Source organism: Rhipicephalus microplus, chromosome 5 (genome assembly GCF_043290135.1).
Source record: "Rhipicephalus microplus isolate Deutch F79 chromosome 5, USDA_Rmic, whole genome shotgun sequence".
NCBI lineage: Eukaryota > Metazoa > Arthropoda > Arachnida > Ixodida > Ixodidae > Rhipicephalus > Rhipicephalus microplus.
The window spans coordinates 98,835,891-98,862,278 of NC_134704.1; the positions used below are offsets into that span (position 1 = coordinate 98,835,891).

General features: G+C 43.5%; 1 protein-coding gene across 1 annotated transcript in view; it reads right to left on the minus strand.

Moving 5' to 3' along the window:
• LOC142817524 (uncharacterized) overlaps positions 1-23,327 on the minus strand; it is a 95,007-nt gene extending 71,680 nt beyond the window's left edge. Inside the window, exon 1 of the mRNA XM_075894553.1 lies at positions 23,265-23,327. Within this exon, the coding sequence (XP_075750668.1) occupies positions 23,265-23,327 (63 nt within the window). The remainder of the gene's footprint in view (positions 1-23,264) is intronic.
• Positions 23,328-26,388: the final 3,061 nt, after the last annotated feature.

Genomic DNA, 26,388 nt, shown 5'->3' on the forward strand with positions numbered 1-26,388 from the left:
GAGGTTGCGTGTTCGTCGGTAAACGACGCCAGGAGCCGATGGGAATGCACGTTTTAGACGTTCACTTTGTTCCAGTATGTTGTAATGTCGTTTAAGGATTTTGTTAACGTTGGGGAAATTCGTGCTGTATGTTAAACATAGGTGTGTCTGTTGCAGGTTGTGTTGTGGTGGCCGCTTCATCAGAAGGTCATCACGCTGAAGTTTTCTAGCTTTTTGAATAGCGTCATCAATTACATGTGGAGGATATTTCTGTTTTTCGAGCACGAGTTTAAGCTTTTGTGAGCTCGCGTGGAAGTCAGTGTCTTTTGAGCAAATTCGCTTAAAACGGTGGGCCTGGCCGTATGGAATGCTGTTTTTACAATGGCGTGGATGATCACTTTGGTAATGGAGGTACTGTTGTCGATCTGTTGGTTTGCGGTAGAGGGTTGTGGAAAGTTTATCATCTTCTATTATTATGGTAACGTCAAGGAAATTTACGGTTACTTGTGAGTAGGTGTGTGTGAAGTGTATGTTTGGATGCACAGTATTGTAAGTATCGATAAAGTTTAGCAGTTCATCCTCGCTGTGAGTCCAAATAAGAAAAATATCGTCAATGTACCGCCTGTATAGGAGTGGTTTCAAGGGAGTTTGGGACAAAAATTCGGTTTCTAGTTCTCCCATAAAAATGTTAGCATAGTTTGGTGCGAGTTTGGTACCCATGGCGGTGCCGCTGATTTGTCGAAAGTACTCTTGGTTGAACTCGAATGAGTTCAGTTCTAATACAAGTCTTGTGAGGCTTGCGATGGCAGAGAAATCTGGGGTGTCAGGTTGTCTATGGTTTGTGTATGTGTTTTTTAATGCCGCTATGCCATCATCGTGGGGAATATTTGTATAAAGTGAAGACACATCAAGGGTAACTAAGTATGAGTGTTTCGGAATGCGCAGGTCTGCAATATCTCGAAGAAAATGTGAGGTGTCTTTTACGTACGACCCGTACGACCTACATACTCCCAAAAATTCATAAACCCGGTAATCCAGGCCGACCAATCATTTCAGGTATAGGCACAGTAACCGAGCCCATATCAGGGTACGTAGACAAATTAATAGGCCACATTCCGTGCACTCTCGGGTCGTACGTAAAAGACACCTCACATTTTCTTCGAGATATTGCAGACCTGCGCATTCCGAAACACTCATACTTAGTTACCCTTGATGTGTCTTCACTTTATACAAATATTCCCCACGATGATGGCATAGCGGCATTAAAAAACACATACACAAACCATAGACAACCTGACACCCCAGATTTCTCTGCCATCGCAAGCCTCACAAGACTTGTATTAGAACTGAACTCATTCGAGTTCAACCAAGAGTACTTTCGACAAATCAGCGGCACCGCCATGGGTACCAAACTCGCACCAAACTATGCTAACATTTTTATGGGAGAACTAGAAACCGAATTTTTGTCCCAAACTCCCTTGAAACCACTCCTATACAGGCGGTACATTGACGATATTTTTCTTATTTGGACTCACAGCGAGGATGAACTGCTAAACTTTATCGATACTTACAATACTGTGCATCCAAACATACACTTCACACACACCTACTCACAAGTAACCGTAAATTTCCTTGACGTTACCATAATAATAGAAGATGATAAACTTTCCACAACCCTCTACCGCAAACCAACAGATCGACAACAGTACCTCCATTACCAAAGTGATCATCCACGCCATTGTAAAAACAGCATTCCATACGGCCAGGCCCACCGTTTTAAGCGAATTTGCTCAAAAGACACTGACTTCCACGCGAGCTCACAAAAGCTTAAACTCGTGCTCGAAAAACAGAAATATCCTCCACATGTAATTGATGACGCTATTCAAAAAGCTAGAAAACTTCAGCGTGATGACCTTCTGATGAAGCGGCCACCACAACACAACCTGCAACAGACACACCTATGTTTAACATACAGCACGAATTTCCCCAACGTTAACAAAATCCTTAAACGACATTACAACATACTGGAACAAAGTGAACGTCTAAAACGTGCATTCCCATCGGCTCCTGGCGTCGTTTACCGACGAACACGCAACCTCAAAGACACACTTGTAAACTCCCAAATCAATACTTCAACTTCCGACAGTTCATGCCGACCTTGTCTGAAGCCTCGATGTTTTGTATGCAAAGCGATGCGAGATACAAGCAAGGCAAGCAGCACACAATCCAACTTTTCAATTAACATACGAGGAAATCTAACATGCGATTCCCCTAATGTGGTATATCTACTTGAATGCAACGTGTGCGGCATGCAATACATCGGACAAACGGAAACACCCTTTAGGATTCGTTTCAATAATCACAGAGCCCACGCGAAATCAGCGCCGAATCTACCTCTATCAAAACACCTTAACCTTCCCGGCCACTCCTTCGACAAATTGTCAGTCACACTTTTAGAAACAGGATTTAAATCAAACCGGGAACGTGAACAACGTGAATCATACCTCATACACCGATTTAACACCCTCGAAAAAGGCATAAATGAAAGTCCGGGTACACTTGCAGCAATCAAAGCACTATAATATATACATATGCATTTATATGTGTATATGTACTTATGCATATGCGCATATGTATGGGGGTGTATGTGTGTATATGTAAGTTTATAATTGTAATCATAACAGTTCAAGATTTCGCGGCACTGTGGCGGCGACGAGGACTGGACAACTACAAATATCTTTGCGTGTTTCAGTGAACCACTGTCGTCTATTTCTATTTCTCTGAATAACCGAACAATAGTTGTAAGCCCGACTTGTCGAAGGGTCACCGCATGCACAACTAAAAGCCCCGAACGTGGATTCCCAGAACAAAATGCAATCACTTCAAACGCCCCTTCTCGCCTTTTGGCAACCCTTCCCCGATTTTGGCAACAAAGCCCGACATCCACATACACAACTAAACGCCCCGAACGCGGTTTCCCAGTACAAAATAGCAATCACTTCAAACGTCCTTTCTCGCAGTTTGGAAACCCTTCCCGCATTTCGACAACAAAGCCCGACATATAGAAGGGCCACCCCATACACAATTAAAACCCCCAAACGCGGATTCGCAGAGCAAAATAGCATTCAAAACGACAGACAGCGCCTTAAGAAACATTTTCTCCCGCGCCGACTTCCTGGAGCCTCGGAACGCTGTCCCCGACGCCGAATTAGTGACGGTCTTTAAAAAATAAAAAATAAAAAATAATAATAAAAAAAGCATTTTTCGCGACACGCAAGCCCTTACCTTAGCCAGGCCCCGTCTACAATAAAGGGACCGCCACCAAACTGCACTGAACGCAATACTAAGAAAATACACACTGACGACGCCACTCGCGAAGCACAGTGGAACCTGGAACTTTCTGGATATCCTTTCCTCTCTCGTTTTTCAAACTCTTTCTTTCTTTCTGTTTTTTTTTTTTTTTTTCGTTCCTTCCCTCTCATTTTTTACCCAAAATACTATAAATGTGAGCGCAAACAGAATGTACCATGACTCCTGATGAAGGCCAGACTCTGGCCGAAACTGTCGAATTAAACACTTCCGTTGTTACCGTTCTCTTGGAGGATCTACTTGACTTATATATATATATATATATATATATATATATTTATTTATTTATTTATTTACAATACTGCCAGTCTCTCACGAGACCAAAGCAGGAGGGCATGAGCTACAGAATACAATGAATGCTAAGTACTTTCTTACAGGCGGCATACAGAACTGTAGTTATTTTAAAATTGGTAATAATAATCCTAGTTACGTAGAAACATTAGACATAGGTATTTATGCACTCCAAATATTCACACTTCGGAAGCAGCGAACTGAATCTTTGCTGCATAAAAAGAATCAATACAGTTTTATACAGAGAAGGCATTGTGTACACTTATACATCCAAATAAATACTACTGAAAAACAATAATGGAGGTCCTAGTTGAAGAAAGCCTTTGTCTCAAAGTATAGTCTCAATTTTTGAAGTGAATTCTGCCAGTGATGGTGCATTAGTAATATATATATATATATATATATATATATATATATATATATATATATATATATATATATGTGTGTGTGTGTGTGTGTGTGTGTGTGTGTGTGTGTGTGTGTGTGTGTGCGTGTGTGTTGGATTGAGCGGACAAACGCACGGAAACTTTTATTTCTTTCATGTTTCGACTGGGGTGCGACCTTCGTCAGAGAATACCACACATTTCCCTGATGAAGGCCAGACCCCGGCCTCAATGTAGGAATTATTGAAAGTTTTCCTATGTTCGTCCAGTCAACCAATTTTTTATTTATCACTGGGTCCACAGAAGACACTCGCATGATATATATATATATATATATATATATATATATATATATTCTCTGCTGTCTTTCAGGCCAGCCGTTTATACAGTACCGGTGGAAATACGTGGTAAACACCACATAAGCGGGCAGAACACTCACGTTTTGTGTACCTAATCGAGCCACGTGTATTTGCGCATCACGAATCGTAACGCGATCAAACTCTGCGTAAACGTGTGTCACCAGCACTCCTCATATTGCTCTTTCGAAGAAGGCTTGGGAAAAACAGGGCGAGAAGTATAGACCCAATTGGCACAGCAGTTCCATTTCTTCGAAAGCGACGTGGTGAAAAACTAAGAAATTCTGACGCAAATACTATATGGGAAATGAGTAAACAACAGAAGCCACAAAAGTATCGAAATCAGAAAAAATCTTGCAGCAGAAACACAGACAAAGAGCAGAGACGTGGCAGAGACAGTGAGAAGAGCCACGTCTCTGCTCTCGGTCTCTGTTTCTGCTGCACTGCTTTTTCTGATTTCAACGTTTTGTGGCTTTTGCAGCATAATGAGTATGTACCAGCTTGCCTAACAAGAAACTCTCCTGAATGGGCAGTGAGAAGTTATATAACTAATTTGAGCGAAAGCAGTTCTGAAAAAAACGATACAAGATGAGCACCATTGCCGGAGTTAGAGCTACAGCCATGACAAATCCACTTCCCCTATATTTATTTATTTATTTTATTTATTTATTCATACTGTCGATCCCATGAGGGATCTTTACAGGAAGGTCATATTGGATTGTTACAATATGACAATACAAATATCAAATATTCAATTATACATAAAAAATACTGGCGGTTAACAAAGGCAGACAAGAAGACGTAGTAGTACATCATAATAATAGTACATCCTAATACGTAAAAAAAGGGGTGATCAAAGAGGTGTATAATGGCAAAACTGAAGTAAAAAATACATTTATGTAAAAATTGTGAAAATAAACGAAGTAACAGTATGTAGGATAAACGAAATTATGCGTACAGTGTACCAGCAAAAAAGTGAACAAAGAGGCATACAAAGAGAAAACAGGAGCAAAAAACGCACTAATGTAAAAAAAAAGTTATACAGAAGTAAGGATGATACAGGAGGCTCATAACTGAGCAGCATGTAGCTGATCTTCTAGCAATGTTAAAAAGAAAGATAACGTCGCGCTTGTTGTTACGCTAGGATCTAGCCTGTTCCATTCACGTGTCATTAAAGGAAAAAATGAATATTTATGACTTTCCGTATAGATGACATGCTCATGTAGTGATAATGCGTATTTGTGGCGCGTTTGTCGTGTTTGGGTTAAAGATAAGTATTTGGAACTGTCAATCTTTATGTCTTTGTGAATTAGCTGGTACATCATTTTTAATCGCGCAAGCTTGGCTCGGTTTTGTAAGGTGAGGATACCGGCCTGTTTTAGTAATTCTGTGGGTGAATCTTTTAGCTTATATTTATTATAAATGCATCTTAGTGCCTTCCTTTGGACTGCTTCGAGTTTGTAAATGGGTTCTTTAGTGGAAGGAAACCAAACAACGTTAGCGTACTCCAAAGTTGATCTGACAAAAGTTTGGTATGCTAATAGCTTTGTGGTAGGGGGGGGGGGCAGTCTCAGACGTCTATTTAAAAAAAAATTTCAGTGCAGACGAGGTGACGCTGCGAGTTGGCGTTCCCATCTAAAGTCATGGGTTAGTGTTAAGCCAAGGTGTTCATACTCTTTCACTGCGTTGAGTGTGGCGCTGCCTATAGTGTAGTTAAAATCAGAAGTGTGTTTTTTTCTCGTTATTGATAGGACAGCTGATTTTTTAACGTTCAGTGTCATTTGCCATTCTTTACACCATTTGAATACTAAAGATAAAGAGTTGTTTAATGCAAGATGGTCACTATAAGAGTCAATTACTTTGTATAAAACGCAGTCATCAGCGAAAAGTCTGACGCTGACAGGAATATTCCAAGGCAGATCATTAATGTATATAAAAAATAAAATTGGAGCCAGAACGCTTCCTTGTGGAACTCCGGATCTTACGCTAGATTTTACTAGATTTTACTAGATATTTGTGGAAGTTGAGGAATAAGTGGCCGTTCATATCTCCCGCGACTGCGTTTGGAGAAGTTTTCGGTAGAAACAAATGAAGGTAATTCAGCACAACCATCCGTTTCCTTATCGGTGTGGATAATAATTGCAATAATCGGGAGTCACTGGATGATATAGACAGTATATACGATACGTTATTCAGTAATATTGCCAACGCATGCACAACGATACACAGCCGTACTAGAAAAAGATTCGGGTGACTTGCACACTTGCATACTTAAGCAGGCGGAGTAACGTAGGCAGTAACTTTTTTTTTCTTTTTGGTGGAGGTGGAAGGGGGGGGGGGAGAGTCGAACTTCACTTCAAATATTTTTGTGCATGATTTTTCTTGTGTGCACTTCCCTCTCAGCTACGTCACTGCTCAGTCATGCGCACATCTACGCCTGAGTTACGCCTGAGCTATGAGTTACAACAAACCTTACTCCTGCATTCCGCGCAAGAAATATTTGCATTCTTAACGATATATATATATATATATATATATATATCATCAGCCTGACTACGTCTACTGCAGGACAAAGGCCTCTCCCATGTTCCGCCAGTTAACCCGGTCCTGTGCTTGCTGCTGCCAATTTATATTCAGCTATGGTAATAGAGAATGGAGCATGAAATTACGGGAATTAGTCAAAGATATGTATAGTCCAGCTGTTCAAATTCTGAATGTGGGAATAGTGTAATGAAACACTTAGAAATAAAAAGAGCAATCGTTCAATGTTTCGTGAACTGCAGCAAGCGTGGTACATAATGAGGCGTTAAAAAACGATCAGCGATAAACCAGTCACGCGATGCAACTTGGTATTTTGAGGTAAAAAAATAACATACACTTTATAAGTGCAGATGAACGAACAATACACTCGCGGTCCAGCAAGTGATTAAAAACCAGTCAGTTCGTGCTTTCGTCATCAAAGTGGGGAGCGATGCCGGCACGAGAAGACGGACGAATGTTTAGTCTCCTGATGAGTGACAGTTGAGGCGGAAAGAGACAATGGGGACACGAGATCAGTCATCAGCGCAACAATCGGAAAGAAAAACGAATCGAACCAATCAAATTTTCAGCTTCAAAAGAAAGTAGTGCACACGAACAACTCGAATAAACGTAATGGGGCGATATCATGGAGATCTTAGAAAAAAGAATTACGTTTGTGTGGCTGCGAAATAGCAATCATTAGCCACAATGTCGTACACAGTCGGCATCTATCGGTGAACTGACGAAGCCTCGAAGTGTGGATGTGGGTGGCCTGCCACCGCTACAGCAGCAGCGTGTCTTGTGTTTATTGCTGGTGAATTCGCCATAGGTGTTGACGCAAAAGTGAACGAGTGAATGATTGGGTGTGTTAGTGCACCTGCGACAACAAAGTAGCGCGAAAGATGCAACACAAGAAAAAAAAAGACGGACACATACAGCTATGAGTTACAACAAACCTTACTCCTGCATTCCGCGCAACAAATATTTGCATTCTTAACGATATATATATATATATATATATATATATTGTCACGTTAAAGAGACAGGAGACGTTTTTAAGGCGTCCTCACAAAAGTCCGAAGAGCGGTCGGCTCAGCGCAGCCAAAAACAGAACAATGGCACGAGGGGAACTGCCACTTCGTCTGCCTCTTTTGCGCTGGCAGATCAAGCGCGCGGCACTGCCCCTCCTCCCTGAAGAGCATCGCCTCGATGCTAAACGAAGCGTGTATCGTAAAAAAAAAACATTGTCACAGTGTGTGGTACGGTTTTAACCGCACCACGTGCACAATCTCGGGTCGTAGCTGTCGGCGTCGGGGTGGTTGGCTTCCGTCCGGAAGGACTTCGTAATTGACGTCGCTCACTTGTCGTAGCACTTTGTACGGGCCAAAATACCGACTGAGAAGCTTCTCAGAGAGACCTCTGCAGCGCACAGGGGTCCAAACCAACACCTGGTCACCTGGTTTATAATCGACTTGTCTGTGGCAGCGGTTGTAGCGCTGTGCATCGACGCCTTGTTGTTTCTTGATGTTTACGCGGGCTAGTTGACGTGCTTCCTCGGCTCGTTGCACGAAACACTCAGCATCTTCGTCGAGATTCTCGATGTTGTCAATGTCGCATGGGAGCATTGCGTCCAACATCGTCTGAACGTCCCGACCGTATAGAAGACGAAACGGAGTGAATCGTGTGGTCTCTTGCGTAGCGGTATTATACGCGAATGTTACGTAAGGCAGTATTTCATCCCACGTCTTGTGCTGTACGTCTATGTACATAGACAGCATATCAGTCATCGTTTTGTTAAGCCGCTCGGTCAGTCCATTTGTCTGAGGGTGATACGCTGTTGTCTTGCGATGCGTGGAGTAACTTAACTGAAAAACTTGTTCAAGGAGCCTTGCTGTAAACGCTGTTCCTCGGTCTGTGATGACACAGGATGGAGCACCGTGGCGTAATACAATTCTCTCGATGAAAAACTGAGCAACTTCACAAGCCGTGCTTTTAGGAAGCGCCTTAGTTTCAGCATAGCGGGTTAGATAATCTGTAGCGACGATTATCCACTTGTTGCCGGAAGATGACAAGGGAAACGGACCCAGGAGGTCCATGCCGACTTGATCGAAGGGTGTTCTGGGTGGCTCGATAGGGTGAAGTAATCCCGCAGGCTTAACAGATGGGGATTTTCGGCGCTGGCATTCGCGGCAGGCTTGAACGTACTGTTTAACGCAAGCGGCAAGTTTCGGCCAGTAGTAAGACTTTCGTACCCTAGCGATGGTTCGGGTGATGCCCAGATGGCCCGATGGAGGCTCGTTGTGGCAGGCAAATAGAATTTCCTCACGCAGCTCTGCGGGGACGACCAACAGGTAAGTTTTGTTGCTGGCGGCTGCGTTCTTCTTGTACAACACGCCCTGTCGTAAGCAGAAGGATGACAATCCGCGAGTTATATGCTGGGGCAGTGATACGTTGCGGCCCTCTAGATGTTCAATGATAGGTCGCAATTGAGCATCTGCTCGCTGCCGTAAAGCCAAGTCTGTTACGCTTACGGAGCCAAGGAAAGGGCAGTCCTCTTCGAAGCTCTGAGCGGCAGGCTCAACTGGCGCGCGTGACAACGTGTCCGCATCTTCGTGTGCACGACCGGACTTGTACACGATAGTGACGTCGTACTCCTGCAGACGTAGGCTCCACCTTGCCAGTCGTCCGGAGGGGTCTCTGAGGTTCGCAAGCCAGCACAGCGAGTGATGATCCGTCACTACTCTGAATGGACGGCCGTAAAGGTAAGGTCGAAACTTAGCAATTGCCCACACGACAGCAAGGCACTCCTTCTCCGTGGTACTGTAGTTTGACTCCGGGCGTGTTAGGGTTCGGCTTGCGTAGGCGATAACCTTTTCAATTCCCTCCTGCCGTTGGACGAGTACCGCGCCCAGACCGACGTTACTGGCGTCGGTATGAATTTCTGTTTCGGCTTCCTCGTCGAAATGTCCAAGAACAGGTGGTGATGCCAGGCGAAGCCGAAGCTCTGTGAATGCTGATTCTTGTTCAGCACTCCAAACGAACGGCGTATCGTCTCTAGTGAGTCTAGTTAATGGTTCGGCAATTTTCGAAAAATTGCCTATAAAGCGCCGGTAGTACGCGCATAGACCAAGAAACCGCCGCACACTTTTCTTATCGGCAGGAGTCGGGAAGGCTGCGACAGCGGCGGTTTTCTCAGGGTCAGGACGGACGCCTTCTGCGCTTACGACATGTCCAAGGAACTTTAGTTCTTCGTAACCGAAATGGCATTTTTGCGGCTTTAACGTAAGGTTAGCCGTCCGAATCGCCTCAAGTACTTGTCGTAGTCGCTTCAGATGTTCGGAGAAGCTGGTTGAAAACACGACCACATCATCCAAGTACACAAGGCAGCTTTGCCATTTTAAGTCAGTCAACACAGTGTCCATCATGCGTTGGAAGGTAGCTGGCGCAGAGCAGAGTCCGAACGGTAGCACCCGAAATTCGTAGAGGCCATCCGGCGTGACAAAGGCGGTTTTTTCGCGGTCGCGCTCATCAACCTCAATTTGCCAGTAGCCACTCTTTAAATCCAGGGAAGAAAAATACTTCGCTCGTCGTAGTCGGTCAAGCGAGTCATCAATACGCGGCAGCGGATAAACATCTTTTTTTGTGACGTTGTTGAGCTTTCTGTAATCTACACAGAAGCGAAGCGTACCGTCCTTCTTCTTAACCAGAACGACCGGTGAGGACCAGGGACTGTTCGAAGGCTGGATAACGCCGTCGTCGATCATTTCATATATATATATATATATATATATATATATATATATATATATATATATATATATATATATATATATATATATCATCAGCCTGACTACGTCCACTGCAGGACAAAGGCCTCTCCCATGTTCCGCCAGTTAACCCGGTCCTGTGCTTGCTGCTGCCAATTTAAACCCGCAAACTTCTTAATCTCATCTGCCCACCTAACCTTCTGTCTCCCCCTAACCCACTTCCATTCTCTGGGAAAACAGTTAGTTACCCTTAATGACCAGCGGTTATCCTATCTACGCGCTACATGCCCGGTCAATGTCCATTTCCTCTTCTTTATTTCAACTATGATATCCTTAACCCCTGTTTGTCCCCTAATCCCCTCTGCTCTCTTCTTGTCTCTTGAGGTTACACCTACCATTTTTCTTTCCATTGCTCGCTGCGTCGTCCTCAATTTAAGCTGAACCCTCTTTGTAAGTCTCCAGGTTTCTGCTCCGTAGCTAAGTACCGGCAAGGTACAGCTGTTATATACCTTTCTCTTGAGGGGTAGTGGCAATCTACCTTTCATATTTGAGAGTGCTTGCCGAATGTGCTGCACCCCATTCTTATTCTTCGAGTTACTTCAATCTCGTGGTTCGGCTTTGCGGTTATTACCTGCCCTAAGTAGACATAGTCTTTTACAATATCAAGTGCACTATTACCAATCTCGAAGCGCTGCTTCTTTCCGAGGTTGTTGTACATTACTTTCGTTTTCTGAAGATTAATTATAAGAGCCACCTTTCTGCCCTCCTTGTCTAACTCCGTAATCGTGAGTTGCAATTCGTGTCCTGAGTTACTCAGCAATGCAATGTCATCGGCGAAGCGCAGGGGACTAAGGTATTCTCTATTAACTCTTATCCCTAACCGTTCCCATTCTAGGCTTCTGGGAACCTCCTGTAAGCACGCGGTAAATAGCATTGAGGAGATTGTGTCCCCCTGCCTTACACCCTTCTTGATTGGTGTTCTGTTGCTTTCTTTATGAAGCACAATGGTAGCAGTTAATCCCCTGTAGATTTCTTCCAGAATGTTTATATATACTTCATCTACGCCCTGATTCCGCAGTGTCTGCATGACGGCTGGTATTTCTACTGAATCAAACGCCTTCTCGTAATCTATGAAGGCTATATATAGTGGTTCGTTATACTCTGAGCATTTCTCTATTACCAGATTGCTAGTACGAATGTGGTCAATTGTTGAGTAGCCTGTTCGAAATCCTGTTTGTTCCTTTGGTTGATTGAATTCTAGTGTTTTCTTTACTCTGTTAGCAATTACCTTTGTAAATAGCTTGTATACTACAGTGAGCAAGCTGATCGGCCTTTAATTCTTCAAGTCCTTGTCATCTCCCTTCTTATGTATTAAGATGATGTTAGCGTTCTTCCAAGACTCTGGTACTCTTCCCGTCAAGAGACACCTCGTAAACAGGGTGGACAGTTTTTTTAACACAATCTGTCCTCCACCTTTCAGCAGATCTGATGTTACCTGATCCTCACCAGCAGCTTTGCCTCTTTGCATGCTCTCCAAAGCTTTTCTGACTTCTTCTATCATTACTGGTGGGATGTCATCTGGGTTACTGCTAGTTCTTATAGTATTAAGGTCGTGGTTGTCTCGGCTACTGTACAGATCTCTGTAAAACTCCTCCGCTATTTTAACTATCCTATCCATATTGGTAGTTATTTTGCCTTCTTTGTCCCTTAGTGCATACATCCGTCTTTCGCCTATCCCAAGTTTTTTCTTCACTGCTTTGACGCTTCCTCCGTTTTTCAGAGCGTGTTCAATTCTCTCCATGCTATACCTTCTTACATCGCATACCTTACGTTTATTAATCAACTTCGAAAGCTCTGCCAGTTTTATTTTGTCTGTTTTACTTGACACTTTCATGATTTTATGCTTCTTAATTAGGTTCTTCGTCTCCTGGGAAAGTTTGCCAGTGTCCTGTCTAACTACCCTGCCTCCAACTTTCACTGCACACTCCATAATGATACTCGTCAGATTATCATTCATTGTATCTACGCTAAGGTTGGTTTCCTCACTAAGAGCCGAGTACCTGTTCTGCAGCGACACTCTAAATTCCTGTACTTTCCCTCTCAGTGCTAGCTCATCGATTGGCTTCTTGCGTATCAGTTTCTGTCGTTCCTTCTTCAAGTCTAGGTGAATTCGAGACCGTACCAGTCTATGATCACTGCATCATACCTTGCCAACCACTTCCACATCCTGCACGATGCCCGGGTGTGCAGTCATTATAAAGTCTGTTTCGTTCTTATTTTCGCCATTAGGGCTCCTCCATGTCCAGTTGCGGTTTCCTCGTTTTCGGTAGAAGGTATTCAAAATCCGTAAATTATTTCGTTCTGCGAATTCTACTAGTAGCTCTCCTCTGGCGTTTCTGGTGCCGTAACCCATATTCTCCTACTGCCTGGTCTCCAACCTGCTTCTTTCCTACCTTTGCATTAAAGTTGCCCATCACTATAGTATACTGTTTTTTTTTTTACCTTACTCATTGCCGATTCCACGTCTTCATAGAATCTTTCAACTGAAGCGTCCTCATGGCTAGATGTAGGCGCGTAAGCCTGTACTACCTTCATCTTGTATTTTTTATTCAGTTTAATTACGATACCTACCACCCTTTCATTAATGCTATAGTATTTCTCTATTTTGCCAGCTATGTTGCTGTGAATTAGGAACCCCATTCCCAGTTCTCTTCTGTCTGCCAAGCCCCGATAGCAAAGGACGTGCCCGTTCTGTAGTATCGTATAGGCCTCATCTGTCCTCCTAACCTCACTGAGCCATATTATATCCCATTTAACACCTTCTAGCTCCTCGAATAGTACAGCTAGACTTCCCTCACTATATATATATATATATATATATATATATATATATATATATATATATATATATATATATATATATGATGTGTGTGTATATAGCTTTATATGTCTATTAGAGAGCCTACATGACCGGCTGCTCATGTGGGCTCCCAATACAAAGGAGTTCTGTGCAATGCCGCAAGGTGGCGGAAGGGTCAAAAAAGGGAAAATGAACAGTTAAGCAAGAGCGAGATCTTTCCGGCTTGGTGCTACCGATGGGCGGTTTTCTATTTTCTCTTTCTTAGGCTCACAATGCCTAACACCAAAAAATGTCACCTAGGTTATATTCGCATCAGTCCTTTGCACTTGCATACTTGTTTCTCTGAAAAACACAATTATTTAACGCTGTCTCATTAAAACGTTCGTTTCACACAACTATGGGAGTCGGCGTCGTTGGTTGTGAGCGAAAAAACAGTAACTCGTCCAAGACCGAAAAATCAAGAAAAATCTAGGAAGCGGTTGACCCGGTACGTTTGAACGATAAGCATGTAATCTCCCACAAAACCAGGCGTGTGCTTGGACGAAAAGCAAAAATAATTTTCTCGGTTTAGAAATGCAATCAAAATGACTTTCACGCAACACAAACACATGCGTACTGTATACCTGCATCAATATGCATGTATCGCAGTGATATTCCATGGTACAAGCGTACATAGGTGTCCGGTGTCAGAACCTGTGATTATCATAACTGGCTCGTGATTGAAAGACAGCCACCTTTAGCAAAAAGCACCCACATTCCGGCGCGTATTTTCTGGAGTCCACGTAGCGACTTCATAGCAAAGTAGAAAACATTTCACGCGTGGTATTGATTGTAGGCAAAGGCATGCTACGCAATACACAGAAAGTAGCCATATGCGAATGCTTTACTGACACAAGCCATTTTCAAGCCATTTCTACACAACCGTTTTAACCTTCGCGAGCCGGTGGACCCATCGATCCTCGCTGGTAAGTGGCCAGTCCTCCGGCCAGTCTGAGACGCCGCTCTAGCGGTTAGACTCAAGTGTCGCTTTTCTTGGAGGCCGAGTTGGACCTCTATGCCACCTTAAGGCGATCAGCCGCGCGTCCCGGAGTACCACCCGGGCCCAACTACGCGGCTGGTCGACTTCCATACCCAAGCGATAGTACGACACATCGTAGTAAGTCGGCAGGTCTTGGGGACTGCCGTAGCTCATTTCTAGCCAAAATACACGTTCAGCATGGTCTTCGCTCGGCCGCTGCCCGGCGCGCGACAGGCGTAGTAATCTCCAACTTATTCTTCACGAGTAATGTACCAATTAGTTGAAGTATATTTAAGGACAGGATATTGCTATCATGTTCAACTCTTGAAGGCGAAGCCTAACGATCCCCCAATTTTTTCGTCAACTCTAAACTTTGTTTTATACATCACGTGCAAAGCCACGGAAGCCATCGAAACACCTCGCAGCCAGTTCATTCACGCCGAAAATTAGTTGAATGGCTTTACCAGCCGTAATACGATTAAATTTTTAGACAAACTATTAAGTGAAAGTACAGTATGCTCGAGTAATAAACAAACCCTGTTATTTAAACGTGCGGCAATAATGTGTTCTGGATCGCTTATCGTGCGTTTGCTTTCAATTTATGATCTCCGCAATTAGTTTCCGTAACACGCAAGTGGAGTCAATAACGGAGGCCACGGTTAATGCGACCGCGAGACGCGCTGCCTTACGCATTTCGCTGAGGGAGCCTCTTGCACAAATTTCAGCGCGTGCACATGATGTATGATGCTGGGTAAAATGGCGTTTCAACTTTAAGCAGTCGCGGTTATTCCTCGCTGTGTTTTGACGATTACCTTCTGGATGGGTGAACGTGGTTGAGAACATTGACTCCTTGGAAGAACGCGCCGAGCACACGCTTTGCGGAGAGCTGCCGCAGACCACTTCGGGAGTGCGAGGCCCCTTGGTAAACGGCACCTTCGTCGAGACGTGAACGGTGCTTGCTTGTCGTGGGTAGAGGTCATTTTGGTCCGCTTCCGATCGGGTGCTTGTTGCTGACCTTTCCATATTTGTCGAAGTTTTCTTTTTATACGTTTTCCTAGAAACGAAAAAAAAAATAGTTACCATGAAGAGACTATTCACAGAAAAATAACTTGCAACATTTACCCATTTGCTATGCCAACCATGTCAAACAGCGAAACCGTAGTAACCTCTTCTCGTATCTGAAATCAATTCTAGGAAGTTCTAGAAGGCTTGTGACAAAAAATTGCCAAAAATAGAAAGGCGTTTGTACTAAGATTGCGAGGAGGAGATCGACTTGAAGAATGTAAATTTGGTTTTGAAGTGTTGCTCTTAGCCATAGGCGTTGCGAAAGAGGGGAAGAGTTCTAACTGTCCGAAAATTTTTAGTTCTGCTTGTATATATATATATATATATATATATATATATATATATATATATATATATATATATATATATATATATATATATATATATATATATATATATATATATATATATATATATATATATATATATATGACGTCGTTTCTAAGAGCAAAGACAAAAGTTAAATTATTTAGCTTTTAATTAGTGGGGTTAAGAAGTTCAGTCATGTGGGAGAACTTAAATCCTCCATGCGAAGAACGCGTCGCAACTTCGAGATTTTGGAAAAGCGTACTCGAGTAATAACTGCAAAATAATGAAAATCTCCGAAATCCAGCGGCAAAAATCAAACCAAATGACCGAGGAGCGCACCAAGCAAACGAGTACAATGGCATCACTTTTCGAAACAGCGGTTGCAGCGGCGCAGATCTTCCTCTTTCGTAATTGAATGTGTGTCGTGCGTGCTGTATCTTCAAGCACAGCCCACACACTCACACAGCAAAACTAATCGGCTGACGGTTGATATAACGAAGCTCCCTCATTTCGGACGTTTCCGAAGAATAAGGCGGTTGCGCTCTTTCGCGTTTTGGTTTTTGTTTCACCTCAGAATTTAGCAGAATTTGATTATTTCACTGCTATCACTAAGGCCATCTTTCAAAAAAATCAAAGCTGCAATGGGTTTTTCACTGGAAGGACATAAATTCTCTCATTTGACTTTACTGCCTATATACTTCATTAGGTAAAAGTTTAATCATTGAAGTTTTTCTTACTGTTTAAAATGGTGGATTACATGCTCTTAAGAGGCCTGCCGCTACAGGAAAAAGCATCTGTGAAAACGGGAAGCACATATAGCGCCTTTTGGTGATTTGGAAAAAAAATATTGGGCACATTTTGTGGCACACCATATATATATATATATATATATATATATATATATATATATATTTATATATATATATATATATATATATATATATTATGTAGAAGCACGCATAAAAACGCACGCGCGAGGAGACGAAGTATGGTTTAACCCCCCACCCACACCCCCCCCGAAAAAAGTTCTGGCTACACACTTGAAGTCATCTTCAAGTTTTCCTAATTTTTTTATTATTTCTTGTTACTAAAGCTTGAAAGAATCTTTCGATCTTGTCTTTACCTGGATTTATGTTTTATGTACTTAAGGAATTCGCTAAATGATAATAAAAAAATCACAGCTCATCCATGGAGTGAATGACGATGAGTAGGGTAAAGCGTCCATACGTCCATTCGTGTGTCCTTCCATCCATATGTCTGTCTGTCTGTCTGTCTGTCTGTCTGTCTGTCTGTCTGTCTGTCTGTCTGTCTGTCTGTCTGTCTGTCTGTCTGTCTCTCTCTCTCTGCCATATACTACCGGTTACGCCGGACTTCGCTCCTAAAAGAGACCCTCTGGAGTGCGCTCGCTAAGCAGTACTGGACTTCCTGGTCAATGGATAATCACCGACGGATCAGTATCCTAGCAACTAGATTGAAATTTTCAAGTTTCTATAGAAATCCATGGATGCTTCAGGTTTATTACGACTGACCGCAGTAGCAGATGAGCCTTAAAAGGAGCGAGTACCGTGTTGCTGCAGATAACGCAAATGTCGAAGCGTGCAGGCGTAATTTTTTCTTGCAAAATATGCATTTCCCGATGGCCGACGAAGAAAAGATGGCGGAGTTGAAGTGGATATTTTTGCTCCTCTGTTCATTCGATAAATTTTCTGGGCCCATGTGCTCAGATTTGTGTGCAGGTTAAAGAAGCCCAGGTGGTCTAAATTTCCGGAGCCTTCCACTACGGCGTCTCTCATAATCATTTGGTGTTTTGGGACGTTAAACCCACATATCAATCAATCAATCTGTTCAAGCGAGCATGGTACACAATATTTGGCATGAGGTTACAGATTCGTTGAAATGGGAGCTAGTATATAGGTATATATTCTTACTGAAATATTGGCAGCCTAAACTAACAAAATGCAGAAACAGGACACGAATGAGCGTAGTTTTTGGCGTTCAACAGCACAGCTTTAAACACCCAATAAAAGCCAGGCTGGCGTATACTGAAAATAGAAAAATATTCGCAGGCTTACGCCATCGATCGTTTCCTGGTAGAGTGAAATCAAAATGGCTTTTGATAAAGCCTCATCTCCGTGACGCAAGCAGTCGTCAAGGCGTAATTAACCCCCGTTTTCAGAAACACTCATCGACTCGAATTCCATCCTTCACTTGACTGAGTTGAGCACTGCGCCACTGCTAGACTGAAACTGAGGCTGCGCTTCTAAAGAATCGCTGCGGAATATTGCCGATATGCAGTGACTTGGTCTGCCAAGAGACGGCGCTCCCATCGACTTTTTCAAGTCGAGGAGAGCTCTTGAGTGAAGGAGCGTTTGAGCATACGGGGGCGAGTCACCTAGGTAGTTTTCCACAATGCACGTGGCTTTAGAAAGCAGCTTGCTGAAACCTCACGCCATGATCACGTAAGCCACAATGCCTCTGCCCCAATCTGTGATATATAGGAGAAACGAAGCGCAATGATAAGAGGTAATCCCATATATTGAAGTAGACCAACGAGAATATTGCAAACAAATCTAGTGCGCACTATTCGAATCTACATTCAGCGGTGCTCCTGCAAGCCTTTTTTCACCTTAACACCACGAAGCCATATTTGCACAGCCGATTTCACGTTTTTCTTCTGGTCTTCAGTTCCCCGTTTTCCGTATTCTCTTTTTGCATGGATCATGTGGAGCAAAATTTTGCTCTCGCTTTGCATATTTGTTTTAAATGTTTTCTTTTCCTTTGTCGCGCACAAGCTGGTTTCCGAGCTGGCGACCCGCGTCGCCAGCTCGGGAAAAGTGATGCGGAGGACGCACCTTCAAAGCCAGCAGGTCCTTATCGTCGAAGTTTATAAAGGAGATGGGCATAGCCTGTTCAATAACGTAAATAAATTTCCTTTATGATGCGCCCTCACTTGTGTTTTTTGTGCAGTTCCACCTCGGGTAGTGCCCAATGTTGATTCAAGTTTAGCGCAACATTGAAAAGTTGTTTTTAACATTGCGGCTAAATTACGAGTTAAGGGAGAGAGGTTGACGCACATTTGAGCGTGAACACTTCGAATCGCATAAATAAAAGATAGTGCACCGAATTAACGCTCAGTGTAACGGATCAATTCTATTCAGATTTCGAGTTGGTCTAACGATGAATTGAAGAACCAGACAGCCGCTTTCACCACTTGACCAGTTAGGGCTGTGTTTGTTGCTTCTTCCGTTTTTTTTTGTTCAGTGTTCTCTAATAATAACTGTTGAAAATTTACGCCTCAAAACTAAGTTATTGCCAGGCTCCTTTCTAAAGTTGCTTTGTCGCACCATCACACGTGTAAGTGCTGCCTTGCGCACCACCGCCGATCGACTCTAGAACCTTCGAGATAATTGTAGAACCTTCCGATACGATTGCCACCACCTCGGTAAAATTACAGGTTCTTCTGGAACTTTCGTGACCCGTAACGATAGCGCCGGAATATTCGAGGGGACAGTTAGAAATGCCGACGCGCGTCATCGATTGTCAGTTGATCGAGGGCCGACGCTCTGTTCGCTGCTGTTAGTGTCCATGTATTGCTTAATGTGGCCTTCACTTTCCTGGCCAGAAGTTCGGCCAAATCAGCAGTTTCATCTCAAACATGCAGTCAGCTGCCTTCGTTAATATCTCGACCACGTGGTAGTTTAATTATGAGAGGCGTTATAGTAGAGCACTTCGGAAATTTCAAACACCTGGTTGATAGATTGATTGATATGTGGGGTTTAACGTCCCAAAACCACCATATGATTATGAGAGACGCCGTAGTGGAGGGCTCCGGAAATTTTGACCACCTGGGGTTCTTTAACGTGCACCCAAATCTGAGCACACGGGCCTACAACATTTCCGCCTCCATCGGAAATGCAGCCGCCGCAGCCGGGATTCGAACCCGCGACCTGCGGGTCAGCAGCCGAGTACCTTAGCCACTAGACCACCACGGCGGGGCACACCTGGACGCATCTAAATCTAACCATGCAGGCCTCTAGCATATCGCGTCCATCGAAATTCAGGCTCCTCCTCCCGAATTTCATCCGGCGACTTCATAGTCGTCAGTCAAGCCCGATGACTGCTACACTACTGTGGTGGAGGCTCAGTGCCTTGAAGCGGTAAGTGGACTCTGGACTTTCCAAAATGATTATATATATATATATATATATATATATATATATATATATATATATATATATATATATATATATATATATATATATATATATATATATATATATATATATATATATATATATATTATTCTAAAAATACTCTTCAAACTAAGCAGCGGATTGCAATATATCTTTGGCGTTTGTAAACACCTAAAAATTCTTTTCTGGCAGTTGTAACAAGCTCACAAAAGTGGTTCAAACCAAATTATTAGTATAAGCTTTAAATCATATAACCCCTACTTTGCAGGTGCAGTACACCGACAGTTTCAAAAGCATAAGATGTTTCTGTGTCAAGGTTGGCATAGCAGCGCAAGTTCATGCTGGTTTCGGCTGATTAAAGGGAGTCAAGTATTTCAGAACTGTCATGGTATACATCGAAAAAAAAACCATGGCCGATATCTCTGTGATGAAAATTGGTAAAACACTATGGCGTTCAAATAGGAGTTATGACCTTTAAAACGTATCTTGGTACCTATCTTACTTCTCGCTGGTCATAATGTAAACACACTGAAGTCGCCGAGCTACGAGTACCACCGGCAGTAAATGGTGCACATAAATAGCTTATCGTTAGAAGTATGAAGAATGGTTGCTGGTCGACTCGTTACACGCCTGCAACTTCGAATCGAAACGTTTTACGTTCAATTACAACTGACAAATATTTTCCTTGCTTTTAGTATTTTACGCCAGGGTTCACCCCAGCTTCGCTGACGTAATTTCCGTCATGGATATGACGTTGTAAATTATATGCTAGGAGACTGCAATGGAAAAAAAAATGCCCTCACCTCCCTGAAGGGAATCGTGAGGAAATGCGAATCCATTTCTTGCGCTAAGAGGGGCTACCACTGCCGTCAGACAATCGACTTCACCGACTTCTGCCATCGCAATGAGAGCCGCCCAGCCAGCGAATGGTCGGGAGTGAGGAGCGAGTGGAAAGGAGAGTGGGGCGCCAGCGTTCTCGACTTGGCGTTAACGTTTGATCGCAGCGTCTCGAGCACACATTTCCGAATCTTCTTGAGAGGCGCCCCTCCAGCGAATGGTCGAGAGTGTTAAGCAGACTGGAGAGTGGGGTGCAGGGAGGAAACAGATCGAACAGTCACAGAAGGAGCAGCGAAGCACGTTACTTACCCTCTCCTTCATTCTCTCGGAACACGTGCTCCGGTTGCTTAGGGCGAGGATAAGCGCACGCGCCCGCAGCTATTGCTATAGAAGAAGGTTGTGAGAGTGAAGAGAAAACACCCGCCGGTGCGCAGACGCCGCCGCGGACGACGCCGGATGCCTGACATAGTCCGGCTTCGAAATGCATTCGCAATGAAAAACCAATAAGAAAGGTACTGTCGTGGGGAGTCGAACCAGTCACTTTTCTATATATATATGTGCAGCGCCTGGCGCTAACTATTAGGCACCGAAGCGTACATTGTCAGGAGCACTGACGGCAAACCAATTATTTATGCCATTACCATTTGGCAGTTTTCAAAGTTTCGACACAGCAGCGCGTTTTCGTCATAAGTAGCAAGATGACGCAGAGGGCGTGCGTTCGTCCCGCTCCCTCTCATGTTTCGGAGAGCACCACCTCCACGGAGCATGCATGGTCTCTCCTGCATGCGTGCATATCAGACTCGTGGTTCAGTAGAGCACGGAGGTCGCTCCACTCAATGCCGCAGTGGCGTTTACGAAAGGAGCACACTGCACAAGAAAGATTCTGACAGTTGTGCGCCTTTGTCCAGCGTGTACGCGTTCATTCATTTTGTGCGTCTCTCTGCTTGAAATGCGTGCCTTGAGTGCCGAGCTGTGAGAGTTTTGTCAGTGCGCACTCGTCCTGTGTATGCTCCTTTCGTGCGTGCTTGCTCTTCGAGGTGCGCGTCGCAAGTTTGAAGCTGCTTGCCGTTCTTCACGTGATCTTGCAATTTGTTGTTGTTGTATTCATTACATCACCGTTGTGGCAAAAAAATGTGCAATAAACGCTCAATAAAAGCTTACTCTGTAAAACACGTTTCTGTTTTGGGTTATATGGATTCCTAAAAAACATGGGATCAACCACATTTTTTTGTTTATGTTAGTGTACATCTTTCAGCGTCGTATATGTGACGTAAGTAGGTCAGTGGCGCTGTGGTGGACCCTAGCATGAAACACTTTTACTTAAAAATAGAGGTATCGGATATCTGTTGTCTTTTAATTTATTTACATGGCACATACCCACTGTTCCTGTCCGCTGTGCCAATTAGTAAATATTGAGGGGCATAAACATGAAAGAACGTATTACCTTTCACCTACTCATCTTGAAAAACATATCAGGTAACATTGGCGCGTTTGAGACAGTTGAAATGAAAAATAAATGAAATAATTACAGCCAGTATGTGCTCAGATGCGCTCAGAAAGTTTTTTCCATACTAAGAAATATCAACTTTCTTGTCATTTTGACTTATTAATGAAGTCTTCACCAGCGGCGTGATACCTCTGTGTCTGTTTCCGATGGTTCAAGCTCCAAATGAATAATAAACAATATAGTAAAATACAAAGTTCGCGCAGCAGGTGTTGAAAGTGTTTGTTTCTAAAACGACAAAGATGGCGGTGTAATGCTTCATCACTTATTTTTCCTACGGGAAAAACGGAGCTGAAATGCCCACACCAAAGCAGTGTAGGTAAACACTTGTGGTATCTTTTTCAGTGCCAGCGTAATTTGATGCACGATAGTTCAATCTCACTTATGCTGACTGATTTGTGTAAGCCAGATGTTGAGAGAACGGTTAAAATGAAGTTATGCGGCTCTTAGTTAACTATGCGCATGAGTTCAAAAACGAATTGCAACAAAAACAGCCGTCAATGAAGTCACGGTAAAAGGATGGGACCATTTAGTGATCGCCTCAACATCAGCAATTTCAGTAGCAGTTTACACACCGTAAATGGGAGCCTAGTTAGTCATACATAGAAGCAGGAATGTTTGGATGTTCAAAGGCTGTTTTTAGGGTGAGTTGTTGGACGTGCCAGAAGAAAAATGCATATGGAACATTCTTTAACACAAGCCGCCGTGGAATATGGGGCGCCTAAATGTCTCAAAGTGGTGATTACAGCAATGAATTCGCGAAAGAAACTAAGTTTGAATTCCCATATTCTAATTGAAAAATTGGCTACTCACCTTCGTGGGAATGCGCTTCGTCTTCTTCTTCTTTCTTCCCGCACTGACCAGAAAACACACCATGTCTGGCGAAATAAAAATTTCTTGCGTGTTACATATATGCGGTGCAGGGCACAGCACAGCATCAACAGGGTCGATTCAAATTAAAAGGTTTACTTTCAGAATTGCCGCATTCATAATGGCCGGACAAAGGAGATGTTTAATAACGAGAATGAAGGAGAAGTCGCCTGGAAGCACTATATGAAGCAGTGGAGAAACTGGCGGTAGTTTCAATTCAGGGCCCCGCGCTGAGTATTTTAAAACCCTACTGCTTATATACGATCGCGCTATTCGGAAACTTCCGTATTTGGCAGGAACACAGCCACTCTTCTCTTCTATACGGCGCAGGTTTTCGGCACCTTCTTTCTCTCACTTTTTTTCATCTTTCAAACTCCCTGATACCTATCCTCAGTGTAGGGTAGCATACCAGTCGCTCCAGACTGGTTAACATCCCTGCCTTCGCTTTCCTTCCTGTTCCTCCTCCTAAGTTTCAGCGGTACAGTTCATGATGTGCAACAAGAAAATGTGAAGGGACATTTACTAAATTGCGATGCAGGATTCCACCTTAACATTTTTATTCATACATACCTTACTTTGTTTCTTCCCCCCAATGTTACTAACGTACACAAGCAGAAGCTATAGAGTACTTTTTCACAGAATGCCGCAGAGATCGAAATTTAAAGCAAACTTTTTCTAACACCAGCTTTCCGAAAACATGTGCTCGAGCTGTCGAAAAATTACTCTCCCGAAGGGCATCGGCACTGGTTCATTACAGCAGGAACATATATTGATATATATGAGTGCTATATAACTAAATAAAAGAATCAAGACGACTACCGTGCTAATCTCACAAGTACACACTCATTACTTATGGTGGTCATTAGTCATTTCATGTCTCTTTTGTAATTTTTATATTTTTATTTCATTTTAAAAGGATTTATTCTATAGCAATTGATAATGAATACTGTTATCACAACTAATCTTCTAGTTTACTTAAAGAAAAATCTTTTTAGGCATCACTCCCCCCCCCCCCCTTTTCACCCAAAAATCCCACCGCTGCGCGATACATGGCCGATCCTCTGTGGTAGGTTGAGCCATCTCTCTTGGTCCAACCAACCAACCAATCGGCTGGGAAATCGGATTTCAAGTCTGCTACTCTTCACTAGGGTAAAGAGAAAAGGAATAGAAGAAAAAGAGAGGTATGATGATAGGTGACTGAGGCAGCAAAAAGAGTCGCGTTGTGCAATCTCCTTCCTGTTCGGGTAGAGGACGTCGTCGAGAGTTTTTGTACCGCATATATGCTCCAGAAACATTCGTCGAAAGCTTTTTTGTGTAAAATTCCTAATATTCACTTTAAATACACTGGGCTGGTGTGGATTTTCACAGGGAAGATGATCCAATTTTTTGTTCTCTGGTGGGAACGAGCAATGCTCGAAAGGACGTTTACAGAATGACACACAAGAAAAGCGTATCACTTATGCACATGGGAAAAAGCAAGCGAGAAGAAGTATACAAAATACGCAGAAACTAACCAGAAGGTATCATCAGTTTTCTACCCAGAACTTTAAAAGGTAAAGCGGGGTATGTAACAAAATTTATGTGGAGCAGCCAGTGAGGTAGCAGCTGCACAACATCTTTTGCTTTGAGCCAAGCTTTCTCAGGTTGATCAACGTCGTTGTCCAAACGGGGAAAGAAATCGGTAATCTCTCACTTGACATTTCCCTGAGTATATCGACGTATTGGTACCTAAGAGACTAACGTTTTATTGAATTCTTCCCACGCACACACACACACACAGCGTGTGTGTGCGGGGGGGGGATAGTATAAAAGTCGCATCAGGTGGTGTTTTGATCGTGTCCGATCGTGTCTGAGCAGTTGGAAGTCTCTATACACAACACAGCTGATCGGGCCACGTCGACCACGCGCGATGAATAAAGGCACACTAAGGCACTTCCGCTCGTTGTGAAAGCACAATACGTATCGTTCGGACTCATGCACTACTCAAGACTAAAGTAGTAATGATGGATGCGAGACTCACGCTTCCCTCCAGCTGTGGCGATAAAGCAGCCTGCCTGCCGTATCAGTCTGTGCTTCGGCCACACGAGTTCATTGTATTGAACGCGACGCGCAAATTCCATTCCCTTTGAGCGTGTACTCAAACGCGTTGTTGCTCGTTGATTCACCGATTCCGAGACACGATCTATTCTGACCCTTTCATAGCACAGTTTCGCACACTAACTGATCTCTGCAACATACGTTGTATGTTCATTCCGTTAGTTAAAATGGTCGACGTCCCACGTGCTGTGGCGAAATGCACCGCCGATGACACATAGCCCTCCCGACGACATAGGGGCAAGTTTATCCGCCAAATTCTGCAGCAGTTTGGCAGCGCTGATCTCCGAATCTGATAACGTACTTTTGCAACGGCAAACAGAACTATAAACCGAACCTTGGCAGTGTATGTGTGTGTGTGTGTGTGTGTGTGTTAGTGTGTGTGTGTGTGTGTATCTGTGCGTGCGTGTGTGTGTGTGTGTTTGTGTACGTATTTGTGCGTGAGTATGTGTGTGTGTTTGTGTGCGTGCGCGTGCATGCATGTGTGTGTGTTTGTGTGTGTGCTTGTGGGCGTGCGCGTGTGTGTGTGTTTGTGCGTGTGTGAACGTTTGTGTGTGTTTGTGTGTGTGTTTGTGTGTGTGTTTCTGTGCGTATGTGTGTGTTAGTGTATATGTGTGTGTTTTTTGCGTGTGCGGTCACGCGAAAAGAGAAAAAGATATGGGGAAGAGCACCGCACCTCATACTCGGCACGCGAAAATGAAAACTCACCGCTTATATGGACCCACGGATACCATCAGATGCGTAGAAGTGGCCGCCTGTGAGTGAGAGATAACGACGTCAAATGGCAGCGTGCGTTTTTATATAACAGATGACTCTCCGCGACAGCGGTCCTCCGCAAGTTTCTCGCCAAGCTGCACGCAATATCCCTCCTCTTCAGAATGAGGCGCACTTCAGGGAGTGTAGTGCCAGAAATTTTACGTGAAGCGTTCCCGCTCAGGTTTCCGTAATACGACGGTTGAACGAAAGTCCCTAG